The sequence below is a fragment of the Bos javanicus genome, chromosome 4 (genome assembly GCF_032452875.1).
Source record: "Bos javanicus breed banteng chromosome 4, ARS-OSU_banteng_1.0, whole genome shotgun sequence".
NCBI classification, from domain to species: domain Eukaryota; kingdom Metazoa; phylum Chordata; class Mammalia; order Artiodactyla; family Bovidae; genus Bos; species Bos javanicus.
The window spans coordinates 26,902,981-26,929,758 of NC_083871.1; the positions used below are offsets into that span (position 1 = coordinate 26,902,981).

At 35.3% G+C, this 26,778-nt stretch overlaps 1 protein-coding gene across 8 annotated transcripts in view; it reads right to left on the bottom strand.

Annotated features, from left to right (window-relative positions):
* Positions 1–4,276: 4,276 nt before the first annotated feature.
* The window catches only part of SNX13 (sorting nexin 13), a 148,512-nt gene continuing 126,010 nt past the window's right edge, over positions 4,277–26,778 (bottom strand). For 6 of the 8 annotated variants that reach the window (XM_061413641.1, XM_061413640.1, XM_061413645.1 and 3 more), the window contains 8 exons: positions 26,086–26,193; positions 24,282–24,392; positions 19,084–19,245; positions 17,567–17,638; positions 13,432–13,577; positions 13,096–13,164; positions 11,150–11,262; positions 4,277–7,760 (listed from right to left, as the gene is read on the bottom strand). In XM_061413641.1, coding sequence (XP_061269625.1) covers positions 7,513–7,760; positions 11,150–11,262; positions 13,096–13,164; positions 13,432–13,577; positions 17,567–17,638; positions 19,084–19,245; positions 24,282–24,392; positions 26,086–26,193 — 1,029 coding nt within the window. In that variant the 3' untranslated portion in view covers positions 4,277–7,512. The remainder of the gene's footprint in view (positions 7,761–11,149; positions 11,263–13,095; positions 13,165–13,431; positions 13,578–17,566; positions 17,639–19,083; positions 19,246–24,281; positions 24,393–26,085; positions 26,194–26,778) is intronic. The other 2 variants (XM_061413643.1, XM_061413642.1) reach the window with 1 other exon arrangement.

The following is a 26,778-nucleotide window of genomic DNA, read 5'->3' on the forward strand; positions in this document are numbered from 1 at the left end:
ATTCTAGCAATCAGAATCCAACAACACATTAAAAAGATCATACACCATGACCAAGTGGACTTTATCCCAGGGATGCAAGGATTCTTCAATATCCGCAAATCAATCAATGTAATACACCACATTAACAAATTGAAAAATAAAAACCATATGATTATCTCAATAGATGCAGAGAAAGCCTTTGACAAAATCCAACATCCATTTATGATAAGAACTCTCCAGAAAGCAGGAATAGAAGGAACATACCTCAACATAATAAAAGCTATATATGACAAACCCACAGCAAACATTATCCTCAATGGTGAAAAATTGAAAGCATTTCCTCTAAAGTCAGGAACAAGACAAGGGTGCCCACTTTCACCATTACTATTCAACATAGTTTTGGAAGTTTTGGCCACAGCAATCAGAGCAGAAAAAGAAATAAAAGGAATCCAAATTGGAAAAGAAGTAAAACTCTATTTGCAGATGACATGATCCTCTACATAGAAAACCCTAAAGACTCCACCAGAAAATTACTAGAACTAATCAATGAATATAGTAAAGTTGCAGGATATAAAATCAACACACAGAAATCCCTTGCATTCCTATACACTAATAATGAGAAAACTGAAAGAGAAATTAAGGAAACAATTCCATTCACCATTGCAACGGAAAGAATAAAATACTTAGGAATATATCTACCTAAAGAAACTAAAGACCTATATATAGAAAACTATAAAACACTGGTGAAAGAAATCAAAGAGGACACTAATAGATGGAAAAATATACCATGTTCATGGATTGGAAGAATCAATATAGTGAAAATGAATATACTACCCAAAGCAATTTATAGATTCAATGCAATCCCTATCAAGCTACCAACGGTATTCTTCACAGAGCTAGAACAAATAATTTCACAATTTGTATGGAAATACAAAAAACCTCGAATAGCCAAAGCTATCTTGAGAAAGAAAAATGGAACTGGAGGAATCAACCTACCTGACTTCAGACTCTATTACAAAGCCATAGTTATCAAAACAGTATGGTACTGGCACAAAGACAGAAATATTGAAAAATGGAACAAAATAGAAAGCCCAGAGATAAATCCACGCACATATGGACACCTTATCTTTGACAAAGGAGGCAAGAATATACAATGGATTAAAGACAATCTCTTTAACAAGTGGTGCTGGGAAAACTGGTCAACCACTTGCAAAAGAATGAAACTAGAACACTTTCTAACAACATACACAAAAATAAACTCAAAATGGATTAAAGATCTCAATGTAAGACCAGAAACTATAAAACTTCTAGAGGAGAACATAGGCAAAACACTCTCCGACATACATCACAGCAGGATCCTCTATGACCCACCTCCCAGAATATTGGAAATAAAAGCAAAAATAAACAAATGAGATCTAATTAAACTTAAAAGCTTCTGCACATCAAAGGAAACTATTAGCAAGGTGAAAAGGCAGCCTTCAGAATGGGAGAAAATAATAGCAAATGAAGCAACTGACAAACAACTAATCTCAAAAATATACAAGCAACTCCTACAGCTCAACTCCAGAAAAATAAATGACCCAATCAAAAAATGGGCCAAAGAACTAAATAGACATTTCTCCAAAGAAGACATACAGATGGCTAACAAACATGAAAAGATGCTCAACATCACTCATTATCAGAGAAATGCAAATCTAAACCACTATGACGTACCATTTCACACCAGTCAGAATGGCTGTGATCCAAAAGTCTACAAGCAATAAATGCTGGAGAGGGTGTGGAGAAAAGGGAACCCTCTTACACTGTTGGTGGGAATGCAAACTAGTACAGCCACTATGGAGGGAGAACAGTGTGGAGATTCCTTAAAAAACTGGAAAAAGAACTGCCTTATGATCCAGCAATCCCACTGCTGGGCATACACACTGAGGAAACCAGAAGGGAAAGAGACACGTGTACCCCAATGTTCATCACAGCACTGTTTATAATAGCCAGGACATGGAAGCAACCTAGATGCCCATCAGCAGATGAATGGATAAGAAAGCTGTGGTACATATACACAATGGAGTATTACTCAGCCATTAAAAAGAATACATTTGAATCAGTTCTAATGAGATGGATGAAACTGGAACCTATTATACAGAGTGAAGTAAGCCAGAAAGAAAAACACCAATACAGTATACTAACGCATATATGTGGAATTTAGAAAGATGGTAACAATAACCCAGTGTACAAGACCGCAAAAGAGACACTGATGTATAGATCAGTCTTATGGACTCTGTGGGAGAGGGAGAGGGTGGGGAGATTTGGGAGAATAGCAGTGAAACAGGTATAATATCATGTATGAAACGAGTCGCCAGTCCAGGTTCGATGCACGATACTGGATGCTTGGGGCTGGTGCACTGGGACGACCCACAGGGAGGGTATGGGGAGGGAGGAGGGTTCAGGATGGGGAACACAGGTATACCTGTGGTGGATTTATTTCGATATTTGGCAAAACTAATATAATATTGTAAAGTTTAAAAATAAAAAAAAAAAAAAAAGAAAGAAATCAATCCTTAATATTCATCAAAGGGACTGATGCTGAAGCTCCAATACTTTGGCCACCTGATGCAAAAAGCTCATTGGAAAAGACCCTGATGCTGCGAAAGGTTGAAAGGAGGAGGAGAAGGGGACGACATAGGATGAGATGGTTGGATGGCATCACTGACTCAATGGATGTGAGTTTGAGCAAGCTCTGGGAGATAGTAAAGGACAGGGAAGCCTGGTATGCTGCAGTCCATGGGGTCACAGTCAGACACGACTGAGCGACTAAACAACTCCTTGATCGGGCTTCCCAGGTGGCTCAAATGGTAAAGAATCTACCTGCAATGGAGGAAATCTGGGTTCAACTCCTGGGTTGGGAAGATCCTCTGGCTCCCCACTCCAATATTCTTGCCTGGAGAATTATGGACAGAGGAGCCTGGCTGGCTTACAAAGAGTCCACTGGGTTGCAAAGAGTTGGATGTGACTCAGCAACTAACACTTCACTCTTTAATCATATCAGCAAGATCCTTGGCAAGTACCTTTCCTCCTCCTGATGAGACAATACTCTATTATCCCTCACTGAATTCATTATTCTGGTACCCAGAGGCAAATTCAACTTCAATATGTGCCATAATTTTTCAAATTCTCCTTTCTTTCAAACACTGAACTCTGCATTGGAATGATAAGTTTAAAAAAACCCAGAAAAACAAAAACAAACCCCCCATAACACTGTGTCCTAAATCCATTGGTTTTGTCTCAAGTTTCTATTTCCTAATTTAACAAGGCTTCACTTTGTTTTCTTCTCCCCTGAAGTGTAAGTCTTAGTTGCCCAGTCATGTCCGACTCTCTGAAACGCCATGGACTGAAGCCCACCAGACTCCTCTGTCCATGGAATTCTCCAGGCAAGAATACTGGAGTGGGTAGCCATTCCCTTCTGCAGCGGATCTTCCCGACCGAAGGATCGAACCCGGGTCTCCTGCACTGCAGGCAGATTCTTTACCATCTGAGCCACGTGGGAAACCCATTCATAGGTATTTATAAGAAAAGATTCTATAGTTAACTAAGTTTGGGAAGTTAGAAAAACAAAGTTAAACAGAGTTCTTTATTATATAACTTTTTAGAAACTTTGATACAATCATTTGAATTGTAAAGGAAGATTTCAGGGTTTTGGATAGTATATAGATTTGCGTAAGTTACATAAAAGTATAAAATTATTTCTTCATGAACATCTTAAAGGGGTCAATATTTTACAGTAAGTATTTCGAGAAACAATATGACTGCCCCTGATAGGGGAGGAGTAATCACACTGATGTCTGAGAAGTCTGTGGATCCAGATGAAGATGGCTGCAAATACCATGACCAATGAGGCACAGCTACATTGCACAGTACTGAATCTATTGCCTTTAAAACTGAAACCTCATAATAGCAGGCATATTATGAATTTAAAATGAAGTCAAACAAAAATTGTTAACAGATTACTTATAGGTCTTTCTCTTTATGGGAAAATTATAATTTTGTATGTAGGGAAGAATGAAGTTTCTTTAATGCTGAGGTACTAAATTACTTGCCCCATGAAAGGAAAAAGTAAATTCAGTTTGTTGTAGTAAGTCAGTAATCATCCAGTAGTTTATCCATCAACCTGGGACTTGAGTTGCTTGATTTCCAAATTGAAAAGAAAGCAAAATACACACAGATACTAAAGGTAAGACAACTGAACAAGCACTTTTTAAAAGTAATAAAAATACATCACTATGAAATAAAATTCAACAAAAAGGTTTGTTAATACTTTATTAGTATTTTCTAATGGACAAAACATAATGCAAACCAAATAAAATTTTAAATCTTTTTAGTTCAATAAAAATAACTGACATTCTGATTGCTGTTTCTTCTTTGTTAAAGAAGTATTGATAGAATAGTTAGGCACACAGTTGACACTTATTGTACAATGATATGCACAAGTTATCTTTAAACAATTGTAATCCTAAAATGTGCTCTTTATATTTTTCCCTTGTAATACAGGAGCCATGCTCCTATAAGCAAAATTTACTAATAACAAAAGAATTTTACAAGGAGTGACAAAACGACTTTTAAAACAAGTCCTTAAATAAAAGGATGCAGCAACAACGGAATGTTAAGTTGTTGGGTTAAGAAGACAGTTTAACTAGATCTCAAAACATTAAAAATTCATTTATTTTACAATTACTCAAATACACATGCATTAAATGAAAATATTGCACAAATTAAAATTTTAGATTGTGAAATTTTATATTGTTCTTAAATTTTTAAAAATTGGTACACTTTCTAGTAGCACTTAACTGTTTGATTTTTTTCCAAACACCCGCAGCAGAAACTTAAAATGAAGGAACTGCTATATTCAAGAAAGTTTTAAATGTTTTTTAAAATAAAAATTAAGGCTAACCAAGTGCATCCATTGGTCAATGGCACAATTGTTTTCAGCAACTATTCAGAAAACCCTAATCACAGGAAATGCCCATCTTAGTATTATATTTAAATCATACAATCAATTTTTTAGAGGAATGAACTGTAAGTTAGTAGTGATGGTTTCTAAATAGTTTATGTTACCTGAAAAATCAGAAAAACTCAAAGAATGATTAATTTTGAAGGTTCTTGCCTAAAGGCACCACTGACTTAAAAACACATTCAAAAATCAAATATCAGAAGACATAAAGCCTCTTCCTGTATATATTCATATATGCAATAAATGCATTAAATGTAGTAACTTCATTAAACATAGTACACTGTACTTGACTTATGGGTTAAATATTTTACACACAGCTCGACCAAATCACTCAAAAAGTATATCTAATTTTAGCATGACCACAGCTTTCTCTGATGTAAAACAGAAATGTGCAAAGAGAAGATGCACAACCGTTTACATAGACTACCATTTGACATTTCTGCTTGTGAAATATAAACTCTTTTAAACAAAAATTATTTTAAAAACCCACTTACTCTAATAGTTTTTGGTATGACTGCAGTTATCTTGCAGGGCTTCATGAAAATCTGCAATACTGCATGACCTTTCCCTGGTTGATGGCCAGCGTTCCTCACATTATCTAGAAATGCTTTTTCACATGTACACAGTAGACTCTTACATGAATTCTGTTTACTCTTAATATTTACTTATGTCAAAAATATACTGGAAATGGGCAGGGGTGTATCTTAAAATCATTGCACTTATGGCCATGCTGATGCTTCCTACAGACATGTTTCACATGTTTCTTCTAAAGCCTGGGGCAGGAAGATACATTGAGAAGAAATATTATTTCTTCCACCAGAGTCAATAAAGATCTTTTCTCATTTGGAAGTTTAAATGAAAGGGATTTATGTAATTCTGAAGACATGCAACACAGGCTGAATATATGCAAACTCTAAGTATGCATAACAGCATTGTTAATAAATATGATCATTATCATAAAGCTTTAGAGGAAGGCTTTATTCTATCAGGCTTTGCTTCATAAGTAGGATCTCAGCAAGAACAAGACAATAACATCTTGTCCCAATCTTAAAACTCCCAAACAACTGGGATACCAATACTCTGTCCCTTTATCCTAAGCACCCGGAAGTTCTTTTAACACCAGCATCTTGGCTCAGTGGTCTGATAAATAGCTTCACTATTATAAGGTTTTAGTGTTAAATATTTTTAAAACAAAAAACGCTGAGACACCCAAACACTTAGTGGAAGTTAAACTATGCAGAAGTCCTGCATATAAAACATATGAAGACTTCCAAGATGGACAAATGGAGACTGAGAAAACGAAAGGAAATGCAGAAGCTCCAAAACTGGAAAAGGTATTTTGTTGTTGGTATAAAATTATTTTAGGGACTTAAATGTATACACCAAGGGGTTTTGCCAACTTGCTTTATTTAGTAGAATTTTACATTATGCAAAATATAAATAAAAGCATATTTTAAAAAATATTATAGTTCTGTTTTCATTATTTCTTTTCATATATGTACACTGTAATAGAGTTAGGAATTTGTATGTTTACATACAACTTATAAGCTCATTTAATCCTTTGATTTGCTATTTTTGCAATCACCTAACGTATGTCTAGATCACACAATTTAAAATTATCATAGAGTAACTTTCAGGAGTACTTTTTAAAAATTTCCATATTTTAAGAAGTATTTGGCAGTTCCTTCAACAAATTCTAACCCCTATTATATAATCAGTAATCTCTTAAAGAAAGCTGTAATAACTTCAAAACTTAAGAGCCACCATATGCTTCTTTTTGCACACAGAATGCCAAAATAAAACTTAATTATGAGTACCATAAGAGCAAAATAGAGCCCTTAAGACATAGAAGAATTACTTAAAATCTGTTTTCTACCAATGAATAACAAATCCAATCAAACTTTGGTTGTGACTGGTTTTATTTTACATTAGGTTCTTATGTCATGAAAACAAAAGTGTAATTTGGATATGTCACTTCATACTTTAAGGGCATTCTGTCATTTTCCCTAGACCTGAAACAGATGTTTCAAAGATCATTCACCTGGCTAATCTACACTGTATCAAAATTCCAACAAAGATATATAAAACCATTATGCAAAACAAACCCCTCCAAACAGTACATTGCACGGTTTCCCACTGTTAAACAAATTAGCCAATTTGTCTGTGAACCATTGTTTTGTGCTTTCCTTAGCTCTCATATATACACTCTGGCACTTTGTCATTGCTGGAGAATGCTGATTAGTTTGAAACGGAAGAGACCAATGTCATCCTTGCTTGAGCTGTAGGCAGTATCCTCTCAGTGTTGCAAAAATATGCACCAAATCATTTAAGACACAGAAATCTCTCTTGGTACAAGTGGCTGGATTATAGACAATGATGAGAAGAATGGCAGTCATATGGATGTATTAATAATCTATTCTGAGACACTAAAAGACTGGTGCAGACACAACAGTATATGAGTTAAGCCCCAGAAGATCCGTCCATACCATTAGTCCTGGACAAAATGAACACCAGTTTCAGAGATTGGAGTGTCACCTTTTCTGTAAAGAAGGCGCTTGAGTAGTTTGAAGTTTCTGTTTATATTTTTGCATCTGCTTTGACCGTGAATGCAGTTTGTTGAAAAGTTCACGGAATTTATACTGTGGAAATAAGGTTTCCAAAAAGCCTTCCAAAAAGACATAAACCATTCTCCTATTTAACTGGTTGTGCTGAAACATTTCAAAAACACGAAGAATACCTTTCCGTGTTGTCTCAGCTCCAATAATGTGCTTCAGTTCATCTAAATAAGGGGAGGGGAAATAAACACAATTCATTATTCAAAGGAAATACAAAAAGTATTCTAAGTTAAAACATGTAAAGTACACATTTGAGTGACTGATAAATAGCCAGTATTCAGAGAATGACCTTAATATAAGTTTAATAACTGACTTAAAACTTACATACATCAAAAGTATGGACACACTTGTATGGTATTGGGAGACAATACAAACAACAGAAAAAGCAGAACCCAGACTCAGAAACCCCAAATTAAGTGTTATAATCTTGTCCCTAATGTCACTCAGCTGTGTCAGACTCTTTGTGACCCCACGGATGGCAGACCACCAGGCTCCTCTGTCTGTGGGATTTTCTAGGCAAGAATACTTGAGTGGGTTGCCATTTCCACCTCTATGGGATATTCCCAATACAGGGATAGAACCCACGTCTCCTGTGTCTCCTGCATTGGCAGGTCGGATTATTTACCACTGAGCCATCTGGGAAGCCCTGTCCCTTAATACCTATATAACTCACCCACCCTGAGTTTCTTTCCTCATCTGTAAAATGGGAATTTATAATAACCAATATCATTATTACTGTGAGAATTTATAAAGCTTTGATGAGATAAAGTGAAAAGTGATCTGTAAACTCTAAAACACTATAAAAATATTCTCCATCTAATGCACAATGAGAAATACTACAAACAAATGCGGAAACTTGATCTCTGATTTTAAAAAACTTGCAACACACTAACAGTGCATTGGCAGGATCTGATTGGTACAAACAGATAAAGGATTTAAGAACATGAATAAGGAAATGAGCACCAAGTGTGGAAAACATACAAACAAATGGGGTGGAACAATTTGGCTCTGTTTTAGGATTCCTGTAAAAGAAAGTGGTGAAAAGAATGGAAAACTGACAGTGCTCCAACTGGCAGGGTGAGCACACTTGGAGTTCACTCACAGGCAACATGAAGTTACTAGAGACACCTGAGTGTGGGAACATCATGTAGGATCATTCTTAATTATTTATAAACAGGGCCCCCAAAACAACACTTTATTGCTTTCAAAAGAAACATGCAACTCCTAAAAAGTATGTTTCTAACTAGGGTACAATAAAATTTTAAGCAAATAGTTTTTAAATTCACTAAAAAACAGGTGAGGAATTCTGTACATATAAAAATACTTATTTTTATATCTTTCCTCACTTCCTTCAAGTCTTCATGTAAGTGTCATCCACTCACAACTGCAACTCACCTGTCACTTCCATTTTCCTGCACTGTCTGTCTCCTCGGCTCTTAGCACTATCCAATATACTGTGCTTCATCTATTTCTTTTGTATGTCTTCTGTGTCCCCCTAGTAGAATGTAAACTCTAAGGAGGCAACGATCAGTGTAAAGAATAGTGTCTAGCTCATGAAATGCTCTCAATAAATATTCATCGTATAAATGCATTAAGATTTCTTTCTACTCCATAACTGAGTACATCTAAAGCACCATCCGGTTTATTCTAAAAGTATATGAATATCCTAGGCTACTGTTTCTCTTTATTTTTCTAAAATGTTATTCCTGTAACTTGCTTTTTATCTCCAAATGCAAAAGTATAGTCTGTAGAGTGGAATAAAAAGCCATGTGGCAAATATCCAATTTAATGGACAGAAGAGAAAGTTGATTAAAATCTACAATGAAAATTTAGTTTAAAGAAAAACAAAATTATAGGAAAAGAAATAGATGATATTGAAAACGTAAATATTTTTCTATTCCCTACATCCATAATTAAAATGTGGAGAAGAGATATCTAGGTATTTTAAAAGACATTTATCACCATAGGAGAAATCAATCACCCAACTAAACAAAACTTCTCTTACTGAGAGAAGACAAATGGACAAAGTAAATCTAAGTTAGTGAGATAGTAGAGTTCTAAAATAATTCATATTACACCAAAAGAATGCCACCATGTATACTTTCTTTAGGATCATGTTTTAGCAGAGATTAAGCATGTTTCAAAGGCATTCTTTGAGAAAATGTGTTTGTTCTCTTAAACAGAACAAATATTCTTTCTGAAAACCTCATACTTCATTATACTTTATTATTAGCCCTTTCATCTGTCATGGGCTTCCCTGATAGCTCAGTTGGTAAAGAATCTGCCTGCAATTCAGGAGACCCTTGTTTGATTTCTGGGTTGGAGAGATCCCCTGGAGAAGGGAAAAGCTACCCACTCCCGTATTCTTGGGCTTCCCTTGTGGCTCAGCTGGTAAAGAATCCACCTGCAATGCAGGAGACCTGGGTTCGATCCCTGGGTTAGGGACATCCCTTGGAGAAGGGAAAGGCTACCCATTCCAGTATTCTAGCCTGGAGAATTCCAGGGACTGTATAGTCCACGGGGTCACAAAGAATCAGACACGACTGAGTGACTTTCACTGTCATCTGTCACAGATTTTATCATCAACTTTATTCTTAAAATGTTTCAAGACAGCAAAGTGAAGCGGTTCAAGTATAATTTTTATTGAAGTGGTTGAATACAGTGGTTTCAAGAACTCAAAGCTAAGTCAGACTTCCAATACTCACTCCTTAAACCTCGGGTGTGTGTGTTTTAGTTGCTCAGTCATGTCCAACTCTTTGGGACCCTGTGGACTATAGCCCACCAGGCTCCTCTGTCCATAGAATTCCCCATGGAGTAACTATAGCACACCAGGCTCCCCTGTCTATGGAATTCTCCAGGCACGAATACTGGAGTAGGTGGCCATTGTCTTCTCCAAGGGATCTTCCCAATCCAGGGATCGAACCCCAGTCTCCTGCATTGCAGGCAGACTCTTTACCATCTATTCCAAGGTAGATGCCAGGCAATCTACCTTGGGTATTTACACTTAACCCCTTTGAGGTGATTTTTTCCCTCATATTTAAATCTGTGATGTTAACAGTTTCCTAGGCTTTATAATATTGTTATATTAGTGTGTGTGTGTGTGTGTATGTTAGTTGCTTGGTCGTGTCTGACTCTTTGCAACCCCATAGACCATAGCACAACAGGCCCCTCTGTCCATGGGATTCTCCAGGCAAGAACACTGGAGTGGGTTGTCATTTCCTTCTCCAAAAGGAACTATAGAAAGAAAGAAAAGAAAGTGAAGTCGCTCAGTTGTGTCCGACTCTTTGTGACCTCATGGACTGTAGCCTACCAGGCTCCTCCATCCATGGCATTTCCCAGGCAAGAGTACTGGAGTGGGGTGCCATTTTCTTCTCCAATACTGTTATGAAGATTAGTTAAATATATATGAGAAATAAGTAGCACAATGCCTCCTGGTATATAAGCCATCAAATTGATGTTATTATAGTCAAAAGGCAGCTAAATTTGGCATGCTTAATGCACGCCATAAATTCGGAAGTACAAATTGAGATTTATGCTAAAAATGTTCACTTACCTGGCATAATTGAAAGTAATTTAGTTTTTCCTGCGACTCTTGTTCTCATTCGAATACCTTTATCTCTGCACGGGATAGTCTCGGCTAAAATGCCATTTGGCCAAAAGGCATCTCTATTTAAGAAGATTAAATAAATTTTGTAAACATTTTCATTTTCTAATGATACAAGTTGGTAAAATTATCCCAATTTTCTACAGAAAACATAAATGCAAAGAGAAAAAGGAAACATTTCTGAAATTCTATTTAGGTGTGATATTCAACAGATAGTAACTAAGTGCAGGGTTTACACAAGAAAAAAATAACAAAAGTATGCCCTGGAGTAACTGCATCCATATCTTACAGCTGTGTTGATTACAATGTTTCTTTCACCTATATAATCCACTCTTCTTTACTTTACAGTGTGCTGATTACTGTTCCCTAGTTCTTCAAGCCAAAGAGAGGAATTAAGCACAATAACTAAGCTTCTACCTGGGGATCTGGTCTCAGAGAGAGCCTGCGAGAACAGTTCTTAACTGACTGCCCATTAGAAACACCTGGGAGTTTTAAACACTATGTCCAGGCCTTCCACCAGATGCATTAAGTCAGACCCTGCAAATGCGACCTAAGGATCAGTACTTTTTAAAGCTGTTCAAGTGATTCCAATGTGCCCTCCAGAGGAACAACATTTACACACCCTGAAACAGAATGAACATGCCAGGGAACGCAGTCCAGCTTTTAGAAACAATATGGTACAGTGATGAGAAACTCAGCTTCAGATTAGAGAAACTTGTTTCCCCAACTTTCTAGCACATGAGCCTTTGGGCAAGCTGCTGAACTTCTCAAATTCTCAACTGCTTTGTAACAAAATGGAAACAAAAACCCCTATCTCATAAAGGAGGATAAAATCAGAAACTGGCCATAGTAAAGTAGTTGCTGCTGCTGCTGCTGCTAAGTCGCTTCAGTCATGTCCGACTCTGTGCGACCCCATAGACGGAAGCCCATCAGGCTCCCCCGTCCCTGGGATTCTCCAGGCAAGAACACTGGAGTGGGTTGCCATTTCCTTCTCCAATGCATGAAAGTGAAAAGTGAAAGTGAAGTCGCTCAGTCGTGTCTGACTCTTAGCGACCCCATGGACTGCAGCCTTCCAGGCTCCTCCATCCATGGGATTTTCCAGGCAAGAGTACTGGAGTGGGGTGCCATTGCCTTCTCCAAGAAAAGTAGTTGGATGGTGCCAAATATTGTACGCTATTCATAGCTGCCTTCTTGTTTCTGTTACTTCAAAGGACATGATATTTGTGTTCTGCTTATCTCTCACTGTTAGAAAAGATGTTTATTTCTCTGCCGTTTCATGCATTCCTTGAAGGGACTGAATCTTACCTCTCAGTCACCAGTTAAGAGGGCTAGACACAGAGAAGGGGCTGAGAATATTTTTGGAGAATCGATATATGAACTGGAGTATCACTGCTCTTAATTTGAACCTTTTCAGAGGTTCTAAATAAAACCTCTAAATAAAAGAGCCTAAATAAAAATAAATAAAAGGGTCTAAATAAAAATTTAGACCATGGTCAGAGACAAACAAATTTCTAAAATATCTCACTTAAAATCAAAGTTAGCAACTACAACTGAGAAAAATTAATCTCCAAAACTAGGTAATCTGATTATATGACCATGCCATGTATATACTAGTACTTCAATTATTTTAAAGCCACATTACTGTGATAAAATGTAGCCTAAGATCTAAAAGATTTTTCATTTACAATTTTTTTTTCTATTCTGGTTCTAAAGAAAACAAAGATTAATAGGTGCAAGGGATAAACGTTTATTATAATTTTTACAAGTCTTTTTGGTCATCAGTGATGATTAAAACCAATGTTATGGCCAGAAAGAAAAGGAACGCGATAAAAGTTAGCGATAACAATGTTCAACTCTGTGCTACCTGCAGGAAGTGACTGTGTCTTAAGATATACCTGAAACGTTTCACTAAGTCAGCTACTTGCTCCGGTGAGGTCATCCAATCAACATGGTCAACTATTTTTCTGAAAGTAAAGAAATTTAAATAAGTATGGTCAAAATTTTAGAAGGTAAATCAAATAAAGAAACATTACTTCTTTCATGGAGTAAGCAACTTAATTTGTGTGTAGATTGTCTCTGATAGCAACAGAATGCTTCAATAACCTTCTTCAAAGGTCCACAGAAAGAAATTCCCCTACAAAAGTTTGGGCAATCTACTTCTAAAAGTAAAACTTGAAAAGCTAAGTAAGATCAGCCCTAAGTAGTTTTTTGTTTTTTTAAAAAAGTGGTACCTATTAATAGTATCACCATATGTAGCTCTTATAAGTTGTTGAAGTAGGTTTTTGATATTCCTTCGCAACCACTGATTTCTCTCTTTTAAGTCGAATACTTCATCCATGAGAAGCAGCATTACCCTAAGTGGAATATTATCATCCACCTGAGAAAATAAAGGGAAGAAATGAGATATATTTATTTGAGTTATCTATCTCTTGTGAATGGCTAATTTTGTTGCTTTTACCAAATGATTACTACTATTTACAGGTTGGAGAACAAGTTATACTATAGCTTTTATAACTGACTTTTTATTCTAATTCAGCAAAAAATACTTTTTTTTTTTTTTTAGAGCTTCTCCATCTTTGGCTGCAAAGAATATAATCAATCTGATTTTGGTGTTGACCATCTGGTGATGTCCATGTGTATAGTCTTCTCTTGTGTTGTTGGAAGAGGGTGTTTGTTATGACCAGTGCATTTTTTTGGCAAAACTCTTAGTCTTTGCCCTCCTTCATTCCGTATTCCAAGGCCATATTTGCCTGTTACTCCAGGTGTTTCTTGACTTCCTAATCATCCCAGACCAGGGATCAAACCCATGTCTCCTGAATTGGCAGGCGGATTCTTATTCACTGCAACACCAGAGGAGTCAGCTGATACTGTGCCTTGATTACTGTAGATTTATAGTAAATCTTGAAGTAGGGTGAGTTCTACATAATTTTTTTTTCTTCTTCAGTATTGTCTTAACTATTCTAAGGGTTTTTCCTTTCTATATGAATGCTAGAATCAGAATCTGTTTCTCTGTATTTACAAAATGGCTTGCTGGGATTTTGAGTGGATTACATTTAATCTATAGATCAAGTTGGGAGGACTTGACATCTTAATAATATTGAAACTTCCAATTCATGAACACAGAATATTTCCCTATCCATTACCTAAGGGTGGAAAAATTCTTGTATAGCCTAAACTTAAAAAAAAAAAAAAAAATCCTGAAAAGCCAAGTTCTAGGTCTCTAAGTTTAAGGCTTTGGGTCTGATCCACATGCTGTATAAAATCCATCTCAAAGGTGTATATCATGTCTTTACCACTTTCTAAACCATAGTTTCCTTCAACTAGAACTCACTGATTTATCTCTGAATGCTTCAACAGACTAGATTTATGTACTTGATTCAAGTACTTTACAGACTTTTCCTATAGGCTTTTAAAATGCTAATCATTTCCCCCTGAGACCTCTGCCTTTTGCTGGACCCTCATCTTTTTTTTTTTTTTAAATTTTATTTTATTTTTAAACTTTATATAATTGTATTAGTTTTGCCAAACATCAAAATGAATCCGCCACAGGTATACATGTGTTCCCCATCCTAGACCCTCCTCCCTCCTCCCTCCCCATACCATCCCTCTGGGTTGTCCCAGTGCACCAGCCCCAAGCATCCAGTATCGTGCATCGAACCTGGACTGGCATCTCATTTCCTACATGATATTTTACGTGTTTCAATGTCATTCTCCCAAATCTTCCCACCCTCTCCCTCTCCCACAGAGTCCATAAGACTGTTCTATACATCAGTGTCTCTTTTGCTGTCTCGTACACCAGGTTATTGTTACCATCTTTCTAAATTCCATATATATGCGTTAGTACACTGTATTGATGTTTTTCTTTCTGGCTTACTTCACTCTGTATAATAGGCTCCAGTTTCATCCACCTCATTAGAACTGATTCAAATGTATTCTTTTTAATGGCTGAGTAATAATCCATTGTGTATATGTACCACAGCTTTCTTATCCATTCATCTGCTGATGGACATCTAGGTTGCTTCCATGTCCTGGCTATTATAAACAGTGCTGCGATGAACATTGGGGTACACGTGTCTCTTTCCCTTGGCTAATTTTGTTGCTTTTACCAAATGATTACTACTATTTACAGGTTGGAGAACAAGTTATACTATAGCTTTTATAACTGACTTTTTATTCTAATTCAGCAAAAAATACTTTTAACATCTGTTTTGACAGAAAACAGAATTAAACAAATCTACAATGATGAGTAAACCCCAAAGCTGCAATGGAAAAACCTTCTCCAAGTGGATTCATGATGACCTTAGGTTTGGGACCTTTTAGTAGAGTCTCTGTCAGTTTGTAACACATGCTAGCTAGCCCCTCTGCCTATTCTATGGAGCAGCTTTTTCCAAAGGACAAAATATTCTCAACATTTCTTTTTATTGAATAGAACAACATAAAATCTACACAGAACATTTTGCTTTGCTTGGTTAGTGAGTTGTACATATTAGGTATTCCCACAATAAAGAACCTGAAATAAAATCCAGTACACAGCTAACATTACAAAAGTCGACTAAATTACTAGAATTTTCTTTTAATTTTTAACAAGTAAAAATGTGTACACTTTCATCATGGGAATATTCAATTATGATATAAAAAGTAAAGAAAGACAATGAGAATCCTTTGATGTGGAAATATATAGATAAAACCCAGAAAGGTGCAGATCTAGAACTGCAACAAAACTGCATAATTGCTAGTAACTTTATAATTCTTTGATCACTAAGCTACTCTTTTCTATTTCCTCATCAGTGTTGTAATTTGAATACTGAGAAAACAGCAAGAATCATTCATTTTTCACTGTGTTGTAAACATTTTCTTAAGTGTGCCTTCTCTTTACATATCAAAAGTTCATGGCTTATCTACTCTCAATACTGCTCTATTCTCTGATCAAGTATATTCATAAGTTTAGTGCCACATAACAATTCTAATAAACAAATTATAAACACTTACTAAAAGGTATAATGTTATGGATATTATAACAGTACAACACATAATAAACATTCTTGAAAAAACAAAAATATTATCTTTGTTTAAGACAGTTTTACTGTAAAGAAATCCAATGAGAAACTGAAGGGGGATAATTATAACTTTAAAATAAATCTGCATAATAGAACAGAATATAAAGCACAGACTCAAATATATAAAATAATTTAACTTGTAACAAGGGAGAAACATACACTGGGGAAAGCAGGCCTTCTCAGTAAATAGTGCTTAGGTCAACTGGACTCCTACATCATTCTACACACAACAATTAATCCTGATGAATGGCAAATCTAAGTTTTGGCATGGTAAAGGAAAACGATGTTTGAGGAAAAGCATAGGAGAACATCTATGTGACCCTGCAGTAAACACAGATCATACATAGAGAATAAAAGCACACAAAGTGGAAGATACTTACAAGAGACAAATACTTGTATCTGACAAATAACCGATACTCAGATTATACAATGTACTCCTACTAATCAAAGACAAAGACAGACAGCCAAGCCAACAGAAAAATGGGGGAAAGGACTAGACATATAAGACGGGACACTCAAATGGACAATAGGCTTATGAAAAGAGGTTCACAATTTTAACAGTCATCAGAGAAATGTAAATCCATATGAGATACAACAACCAGGATGGCTAAAATTAAAAAGGCGTGACATAAACATATTGAATTCTGGCAGGCTGTGAACCTCTGAAATTCTCATGCATTGCTGATGGTAATGTAAGTGGTACAAAGAGTGTGGAAAACTATTTGAGAGTATCTACTAAAACTGAATATATTTGTAACCTCTGACCAAGCAATTCCATTTCCGGGTACAGAGAGAAATGTGTACATATTTATTTAATCAAAAGATATGTACCCAAATGTTTATAGGAGTACTGTTCATAACATAGCAAATAAATTGTATTATATTTACAAAATGTGGTACTGTAAGGCCACAAGAATGAAGAAACCACAATCACACAGAACAACATGGAAGACTACCACAATGCTGAAGAAAAAAAGCCAGACTGAAAGGAGCACATGCCTCACAGTTTCATCTACATAAAGTATAACAGCAGGGCAGAAGTCAGGATAGTGATTATCCTTGGCAGGGGAGCGGACAGTGACAGGAAGAAAGCAGTAGGGGCTTTCTGGGGTACTGGCAACGTTCTGCTTCTTGTTTATAGTGCTGGTTACTTGGGTATGTTCAGTTTCTAAGAATTCATCAAACTTAATGATTAAAATATGAGTACATTAATAACATACACATATTATACTCCATTAAAAAGTTAAAAAGATCTGCACAGTATGATTTGAATTCCAACTGACTGCTACCAAAACAAAAATTAACTCACAGTATCATCAAGTTGAGCTGAAACTCGACAATGTTCAGGATCTGAATCAGTCTTCGGAATTAAAGGAGGAACCTAGTATTAAAAAAAAAAAAAGAACAAAGTAAACACACTAAAGCAGAAAATGAAAGAACACAAGATAATAAACTGAAACAAGTGTCAAATATACTAAAGGGCACTTGATTCTGGGGACAATAGATAAACAAAATTTAGAGAGCATTAACAAAGTATTAACAATCTAAAATTAAAAAACGAATATAAAAGTGTAATTATTTCATTATCAACAGATTGTTTTCCTTTAAAAAAAAAAGGATTCATTTTGAGTTGGAAGGAGATATTAGTCATTCAAACCTCCATATTTTTTAGAATTTAAAGCTAAGAAATGTTAAATGATTTAAAGATAAAAGTGAATAGCACAGAGAATAGAACTGCAATCTTTTTTCTTCTATCATAAAGAGCCTTGCAGTATGTTAACAGGCTGAAAGAAACTAATTAACTAATTGTTACACAATGTAAGCTATCAAGAAGAGGGACAGAAAGACCAGTGCTAGCTGGTAATCATTTCTCAGTATAGGAAGGACCACCAAGATCACCTGTTATAACCCCTGCATGTACCGGTCAGGAAAAAGAAGAATGCAAAAGTTCAGTGACTTCTGTATGAAGTCATATGGGTAGTTACCGGCAGAAGCGGCACCAGACAACCCTCCCTTCAGTGTTAGTGCACTGCCCCACGATTAGAAATTCAGATGGAGCATCAAGAAGATATGAGAGTTGACAGAAGAGTATGATTTACACACACTGTATTTTAGGAATTGTCTCTTACAATAAATAAATTCTATCTGTGTTTATATATATTTCCTCTTCATGGAAACATGATCTAACAAATATAAAGTTCTAATACCTACATGATTTCTTTCATAGTCTTGATTATAACTTTAAACAACTAGGTCGAAATTATTTTTTAAAATGTACATTAGGAAGCAAAAAACTACTTGATTCACCAGTATCCACTACCAGTATAAAGAAAATGCTTCCAAGCAAACTCCTCTGTTCCTCTCACAGGTATCTACATACTAAGGACTGATGATGTTGAAAGACTCTTCCTCCCTTTCATCTCGTGAATCTTCATCGTGTGACTCAGGAGAAATTTATGCTTGCTGATGAATACTAATATAATTTACACAATAGCACGTACCTGTTTTGCTATAAATTTTAACATTATAGAATAAATATGCTATAATGGAATAAAACAGTACAAAGAATGTTAACTTCATTAATTTTCAATGTGCTTTAAATTAATTTTTAAATTGTACTGCAATAGAGACTGAGAAGTGAGTGCATTTTACAGTATCCACTTCTGATAATTAATTCTCTTTAGCTTTTTAATTCTTTATGAGACTATGTGTCTAGAGAGCTTTGGACTTACAAAGAGAAATAAAGTAAACCTAAGCAGGAGCTCAGTAAATCTTAGTTGACCTAAAAATCATTTCCTTCAGACATTACTGAAAACATCTTCTTACCTTGAAAAATGATTGCCTTATATCTTGACCTAATCTTTCTGACATTTTGCCCATGTTGTCTGACATTTTAGTCATTCCCTCTGCCAAGCTATCAGGAAGGGATTTGACTGCATTTGAAACATTCCTCATAGAATTTCGAAGTGGATTTACAAAAGTGTCCATCTAAAGGGAAAAAGATATTATATCATGACTTCACTGTATCAAGTTTATTATTCAACTGAGAAGCCTCAGAAAACCAAGTGCCACACACAAAAGGTGTAATAACTTTCCAGTCTATAATAACTCATTGCCTTTTAAAAGTACGAAACTGTTGTCTTCAGAGTGTCTTTAAAATGTATTTTCAGACACAAATATACAAGTGATATATTTACTGGAAGAAAATGAAAATAAACCTTGGGTTGCCTTCTTACTAAGCAAACCTCTGAAAAAAATGAAGAGTTTTCCCAAACGGAAACTTATCCAAGTATAAACAGCCACAACATACTTCTGCCGTGATTCAAGGCAACAATGACAGATATTCTGAGCAATACTGAAAAGTAAATGAGCAGATACAATAAACAAACAGAAAGCTCAAAGAACTAAGATTTATTTAACAAAGTAGTTTTTAGGATAGGTTTCATGCTCAATTAGAATCTATGGAAGGAATCTGAAATCTATTAGGAAAAAGAAAAGCTGTAAATCAGACATGCAAGCCATATTTTACTAAGGCAGAATAGAAAAACCATAAAGAAAATATGCTAAGAGATATATAAAGAAATAATCTCAGAGGGATAGGAAGCTTTAAAATTGACATTCTGACTGTAATAGATGCCAGATAGTTTCAATTAAGAAAGGGAGAGCCATCTAATAAAGAACCCAAAGATACATATGGATCTTGATTTTTAACAGATAAAAACAAACAAAACGAAAGAAAGAGAGAAGGAGGGAGGGAGAGGAGGAGGAAAGGAAGGAAAGGAGAAAATAAAAACCAGACAACAAACCAAAGTCAAACAATACTAAGAATATTTTCCAGAAAGTGTTGAATCTTATAAAAACTACCATAGAAACAAATTATGTTCCATGCAGGAAGAAAAAAAAATAGCAATCATAGCAAAAAACACTGAACCCCACTATTTAAGAAACACAACGTTAATAGATATTAATAAGATAAAAGTATTTAATATGCTTTCAGGATTTCCAACAAGAAAACCAGAAAAGGTGAAATAGGTACTGTAATAAACAATAACAACAAAAGGGAATTTCAAGATAACTGTAAAAGTGTCAATAATTCTCTGGCTTAAGCAAGGACAACAGTCTTACAGATATGCTTGCTGGAAAATACAACCTGTAGGAAGGACACTGTCACAGTACAACAAATTCACAGTAGAACCAAAGGTGACAAATGAGGAAGAAAGGCTTGAAAATCGCTACCACTGAAGAGATACAGAGATTAAAAAGAGTAACAAGAAGAAGTTAACCATCGTGTGTGCATGTGTACTTGTGTGTAAAATTATATATACATATATATATTTGGGTGAAAAATTATAATATATATGTATGTGTGTAATTCTAATTCTATATACAATAGTAATTTTCAGTTAACCAGAACAGTGTGTTCAAATTGGTCAGGACATTACTTCTATACTGACACTACTGCCACGTGTATTAGAACACAAGAATTCTTAAGAGAGATAAACATGAGAATACCACACTTAAAATGTACAACTTTAGGAAAAATGGCCACCATTCAACCAAGTTTTAATGTTCACAGATAAGGTAGAATTTCAGAAGCAAAAAGGCATGAATTTCACTTGAATCTATAACTTACATTAAAAATTGTTTGAACACCATCAAAAGTACTTTAGAATTTTATATATCTTACACTTCATAGTGGAAACATGGGTTCAGCTAATACAATCTTAAGTTGGTTAAATGAATACAACCTCAATTGCTATCCAGGCTTGAGGCTATGCTATGCTAATTGCTTCAGTCATGTCCAACTTTTTGTGACCCCATGGACAGTAGCCCACCAGGCATCTCTGTCCATGGAATTTTCCAGGCAAGAATACTGGAGTCGATTGCCACGCCCTCCTTCAGGGGATCTTCCCCCACCAGGGATCAAATCCACATTTCTTATGCCTGCTGCATTGGCAGGCAGGTTCTTTACCACTAGTGCCTCCCGGGAAGCCCAGGCATGAGGCTAACTACCACTAATACTCTTTCAAAATAAGAGAACTTAAATCTATACCATGAGTTACATCATAATTAAAAATAGTTGTCTGAGCACCAATCCTAGATCTTCAGAATCCATTTCCCTTTTTGTTCCTGTTTTTTCACCCTCCAATTTCTGAGGGTAAAGCTTAAACATCTGTATTGGCGGTGCAAAGTGGAGGGAGCAAAGGAGCATGGAAAAACTTTTACACATGATTATGTCTCTCAACCATAAAAAAAAGTAGAATTTTAGAAGCATAAAATCAGTCTATCACAATCTAATATTTCCAGAAGCAAGATTTGTCCTAAAACAGATGTTTAAAGCAAAAAAAAAAAAAAGACAATTGCAAATTACCAAGCAGATGAGTAAATTATTGACTGCCTGCAAAAGTGTACACTTAGCCTGACTTAACTAGATGTTAGCTATTCAATTGTCACCTCAGTTATTTGTATCAGTTAAAAATGCAAACAAGGGAATTTGAATTTAAATTTAGGTCCCTACCTACAGCTTAAAAATGCCATTACACTATGATAAAAAAAAAAAAAAAAACTGGAAAGATACTGTGTGCATAGAGGAAGACTACTTGTCTATTACTTCTTCTAGGAACCGGCCCATAAATTTTGAAAAGCTAGGCCAATTGTGTGACCAAGATAATGTGTTATAAAGTATTATTTCTCAAACTCTGATTCAGTTCAGTTCAGTTGTTCAGTCGTGGCCCACTCTGTGACCCCATGAACTGCAGCATGCCAGGCCTCCCTGTCCACCCAAACCCATGTCCATGGATGGTGATGCCATCCAACCATCTCATCCTCTGTTGTCCCTTTCTCCTCCTGCCCTCAATCCTTCCCAGTATCAGGGTCTTTTCAAATGAGTCAGCTCTTTGCATCAGATGGCCAAAGCACTGGAGTTTCAGCTTCAACATCAGTCTTTCCAATGAACCTCCAGGACTGATCTCCTTGAGGATGGACTGGTTGCATCTCCTTGCAGTCCAAGGGACTCTCAGTCTTCTCCAACATGATTAGCCAGTGATAAAATGTTTGTAGATTATTTTCTCTAATAGCTATTTAATTTCCAGTGAAATACAATAAAGGAAAATATTATACTACAATTTATCCAAAAAGGAAATGTAGCTGAAAAATCCTCTTGATATTCATGAAAATTATCCCAACAATCTGAAAGAGGTCAAGATGAACTTAGTAATTATTAATATGATTTATGAAAATGTATGTTACTATGGAGTCCCAGAAGTGACTCAAAAGGATTTTTAGACTCTAGTAGTAATTTTTTTAAAAAGTGACATGCAACTATTTGGAGATAAACACATACATATATACATACACACACATACGCACATGCTACTGTAGGGTGGCAAAAAAGAAAATGCCTACATTTAATATAATACTCAAACCAGTCAATCCTGGAGGAAATCAACCCTGAATATCACTGGAAGGACTGATGCTGAAGCCGAAGCTCCAATACTTTGGCCACCTGATGTGAAGGGCTAACTCACTGGAAAAGACCCTGATGCTGGGAAACATTGAGGGCAGGAGGAAAAAGGGGCTACGGGGAATGAAATGGTTGGATGGTAATGGACTTGAGTTTGAGCAAACTCCAGGAGATAGTGAAGGACAGGGAAGCTTGGCATGCTGCAGTCCATGGAGTCACAGAGCTGGATAAAACTTAGCGACTAAACAATATAATGCTTCTTTTATCTCAAAAGGGTATTATCAATTTATAATTTATCTCAAATAGATGCTATCTTAAGAGATAAACTAAGGTAAACATAAAAAAGATGGAATATTGACATGCATCTCTATTGACAATAAACCATTTTAAAGTTGGAATTAAAACTCATACACTTCAATCATGAAATACAAAGATAAGGTCACCATATTTTTCCCCCACCATTATAAAATACATAACCTAGAATTTCTTATTAAAATAAAACATTCCATTTAGAAATGTTAACATTCACTTGGATGTTAAACCATGGTATCCTTGAGAGATCATTTGAAGTTCTTACAGTTGTTAATTTTTACTTAGTTGTACCAATTCCTTAATCTTTTTTAAACAAGTTAGTCTTTTTATAGGGGATGAGAGGTAGGGAAGTCTTTTAATTTTCATTTTGAAATAACTTCAGACTTTTAAAAAGTTGCAAAAGTAATACACAGAATTCCTACTTACAGTTTTCCCAACTAATGCTGCAGCTCCTGTTACTATTGTTACTACTTCTAAGAGCCAGCACTGATTCAGACAGGCACTGTCATGCAGAGATTATTTCATTTGATTCACACATGCTCTAAACTGAGGATTAACACCTTCGATCTTGAGGAAACTAAAGGCCCAGAGGTCAAGTAACATTTTGCAGGCCACAACTAATAAATGGCAGAACAGGAATCTGAACCAAATGCTGCCTGACTCCACTGTTTGCCTTCTCACCCACTGAGCTCTCTCACCCAATTTGAGCAGTAAATCATTTATTGTCTTAACCTAGCGTCTTATTTCCAGAATAGGCCTGTGTCCCTAAAAATTTAAATAATAACTGTTTCACTCAAAAGGCATAAATTCTTTCAGGGACACAGTCTACTTAACATTTTTACTATCCTTACTCCAATTAAAAGACATTTCCTCCCAATAAGAAGTATTAACAGCTCCTTTTTAAACTAATGAAAGCCTGTGGCTTGTCTTAGGCCAACTTTCCTTTTTAAAGCATCATTTCAGAAACAAAGCTTTTTTTTTTCCCTCCCCTTTCCAGCTACTACTGGGTTTTAATCTACATGTAAAGACAGGAGTTTATTAGATATGCCTATATATAGTAGGCTTGATAAAGCATCAGTTCAGTCACTCAGACGTGTCTGACTCTGTGATAAAGCACAGAAGATGCCAAAGAACATTTAATAAAATTTCTAGTTTTAAAACACACACATAAATATAAATTATCTTCTTTTACTGAAAACAAAGTAAGAAAACAGACCTATGAAGAAAGCCAATGCAATGGTCTGCTTACCTTGCGAGCGAAATCCCCTTTCCCTTTACTGTAGGCTTTGTTCTCAAGGAAATCATACACATAGTGAGCCAAGGCTGGAGACGCTTTCATCATTTCAGGAGTTAACAGTAACTAACAGGAAAAATCAGAGGCATCTTATATTGAGAGGGTACTGGAAATTAACTACTACTTACAGTGTCATCTGCTAGAAAGCTAAGAATGTATAGTAAAAAATGTTATCAACATTTTAAAAAATATTAACACATTTATCTATTATCTATCTATTTACTTTAGTCTCGCCATGTAGCATGTGGGCTCTTAGTTCCCCCTGCAGTGGAAGTGTGAAGTCCTAACCACTGGATTGTCAGGGAATTCCCCAAAATGTTATCTACTATTCCATTTTCAGGTTTTACAGCTTATAACTAAGAAGATCCATAGTAGTAAACTGCTATGTTATTCACATTCTAATTTTAAAGTTACCATTAATGGAAAGTACATAAAACAATTAAAATTTTTAAGTATTATAAAGAGGGCCCAAAACAAAATATTGCTTTTACAACATGATATAGTCTAACATTCTAGCTTAATTCCTTCAATGAAACATGTTTTGACACATTGAGATCATTAGCTAAGACGCAGACGGTACAGCCACAACTAAAACATACATTTATGGCACCAGATTTCAAAAAAGGTGCTTATTCTCTAAATAATTAATACAGATTTTAATGCAACAAAAGTTAATACATTCTAAAAAATCAAAATGTTTGACAAGTCATATAAATAATATCATTTAGCCTTAAGCCAGAAGACAAAGGTGAATAACAGCAGATTTATATGTTTTTCCTATCCTTTCAGTAAACTGTAGTGCTATGGAATAGTTATATGTAGTGCTATGGAATAGTTATAAGCAAACTCAATTAAACTTATAAATGTTTAAGAGAGAAAACTTCCCCCCAAATATCAAGTATAGTATTGGCTAAGTTTCACTAAATACTAGGACACAGTCAGCAAATTTTTTATGTACAGTTCATATAATAATTATTTTACGTTCTGTGATCCATAGTCTGCTGCAACTACTCAACTCCAATGTAGTAGTGTAAAAGCAGTCATAGACAGCAGTAAATTAAATGGGTGGCTGTGTTCTAATAATATAATAAACTCTAATAAAGCAGGTGGCAGGCTGGATATGGTCTGTAGGCTGGAATTTGCTGACTCCTAAAGAGTGAAGTGGGGAGCTAATATTAACAGATGAGACATCTTCATAAATCATTCATTAGTATAAAAAACCATAAAGTGATATTATTAAAATCTGGTATTTGGGTACTACTTTCTAAAACAAAGTCATTTCTGACAATCCTTACACAGGAAATAACTTATGAGACACATTTTATTATTTCAGAAGAGAAATCTGCTGGGTGTGTGTACAGGTGTGGGTGTGTAGGTGTGTGGGGGGGTATGGGTGTGGGTGTGGCTATGTACTCATCCAAACCTGAAGGTAAGATTTCTAGCACTGAGTGTGTGTGTGTGTGTGTACAGATGTGGGTGTGTAGGTGTGTGTGGGGGTGGGGGCTGTGGGTGTGGCTATGTAATCATTCAAACCTGAAGGTAAAATTTCTAGCACTGAGTGTCCAGAAAACTTCTAAATTAATAAACAGAGAAACAATATTCATAAATTACTGATCAGATTGCAAGTCACATCTCAGCACCTCAAAAGTGGCTGCTATCTCACTATTTACAGTAAAAGCATTCTCTACCAAAGAAATCAACTATATTTGTGTGATCTATTAAAATGAAAACCTATGAGTAATAATAAACCTGAACTTACCTGCAAATATGCATTTAGATCTTTTTTTCTCTTTTCTAAAAAATCTCTATCCATATTATTAAAAGTCTTTTTACCAGGAAGCTTTAATATGCTTGACAGATTTTCAAACTACAAAACAAAATACATTCAGTAATCTTAGATTTTTTTTTTTACAAAAAGAGAAAAGTATTTTCCAAGTGATAATTTCTCTATGTATCAGAAGTATCTTGAACAGATTTTGCAATATATTTTATCTTATTAAGCCAAAATCAGAAAACATAAAATACTGTGCAAATAGATCCAAACCACAGTTCTAATGTTATTATAAAGAAGTTATTTTCTAAGAATGACAAACATGGATAACTGATGAACCACATGGTTTTTCATTTTAATAATCTCTCTGATTTTAAGATCATTCAAAATTTTAGTAACAAGAGGTTTTAAAAAACATTTATTTAAAAACCTTTTGACAAGAATAAAGTATTAGCAAATAAACTATTAATAATCAAAGTTACGACTTTCTGGTTTCTTGAAAAAAACTCAAATATTTTTATATTGATGACTTCAAATCAGTTAATCACTGTAATAGCTAACTATTAAAAGTAGAAGAGGCAAACTTCAAAATATAGATTATAGCTATAACTCTCTCTATATAATGACATATAGTATAACACTGATACTTTTCCCCTGCATGAAACTACATGAAAAATAAAT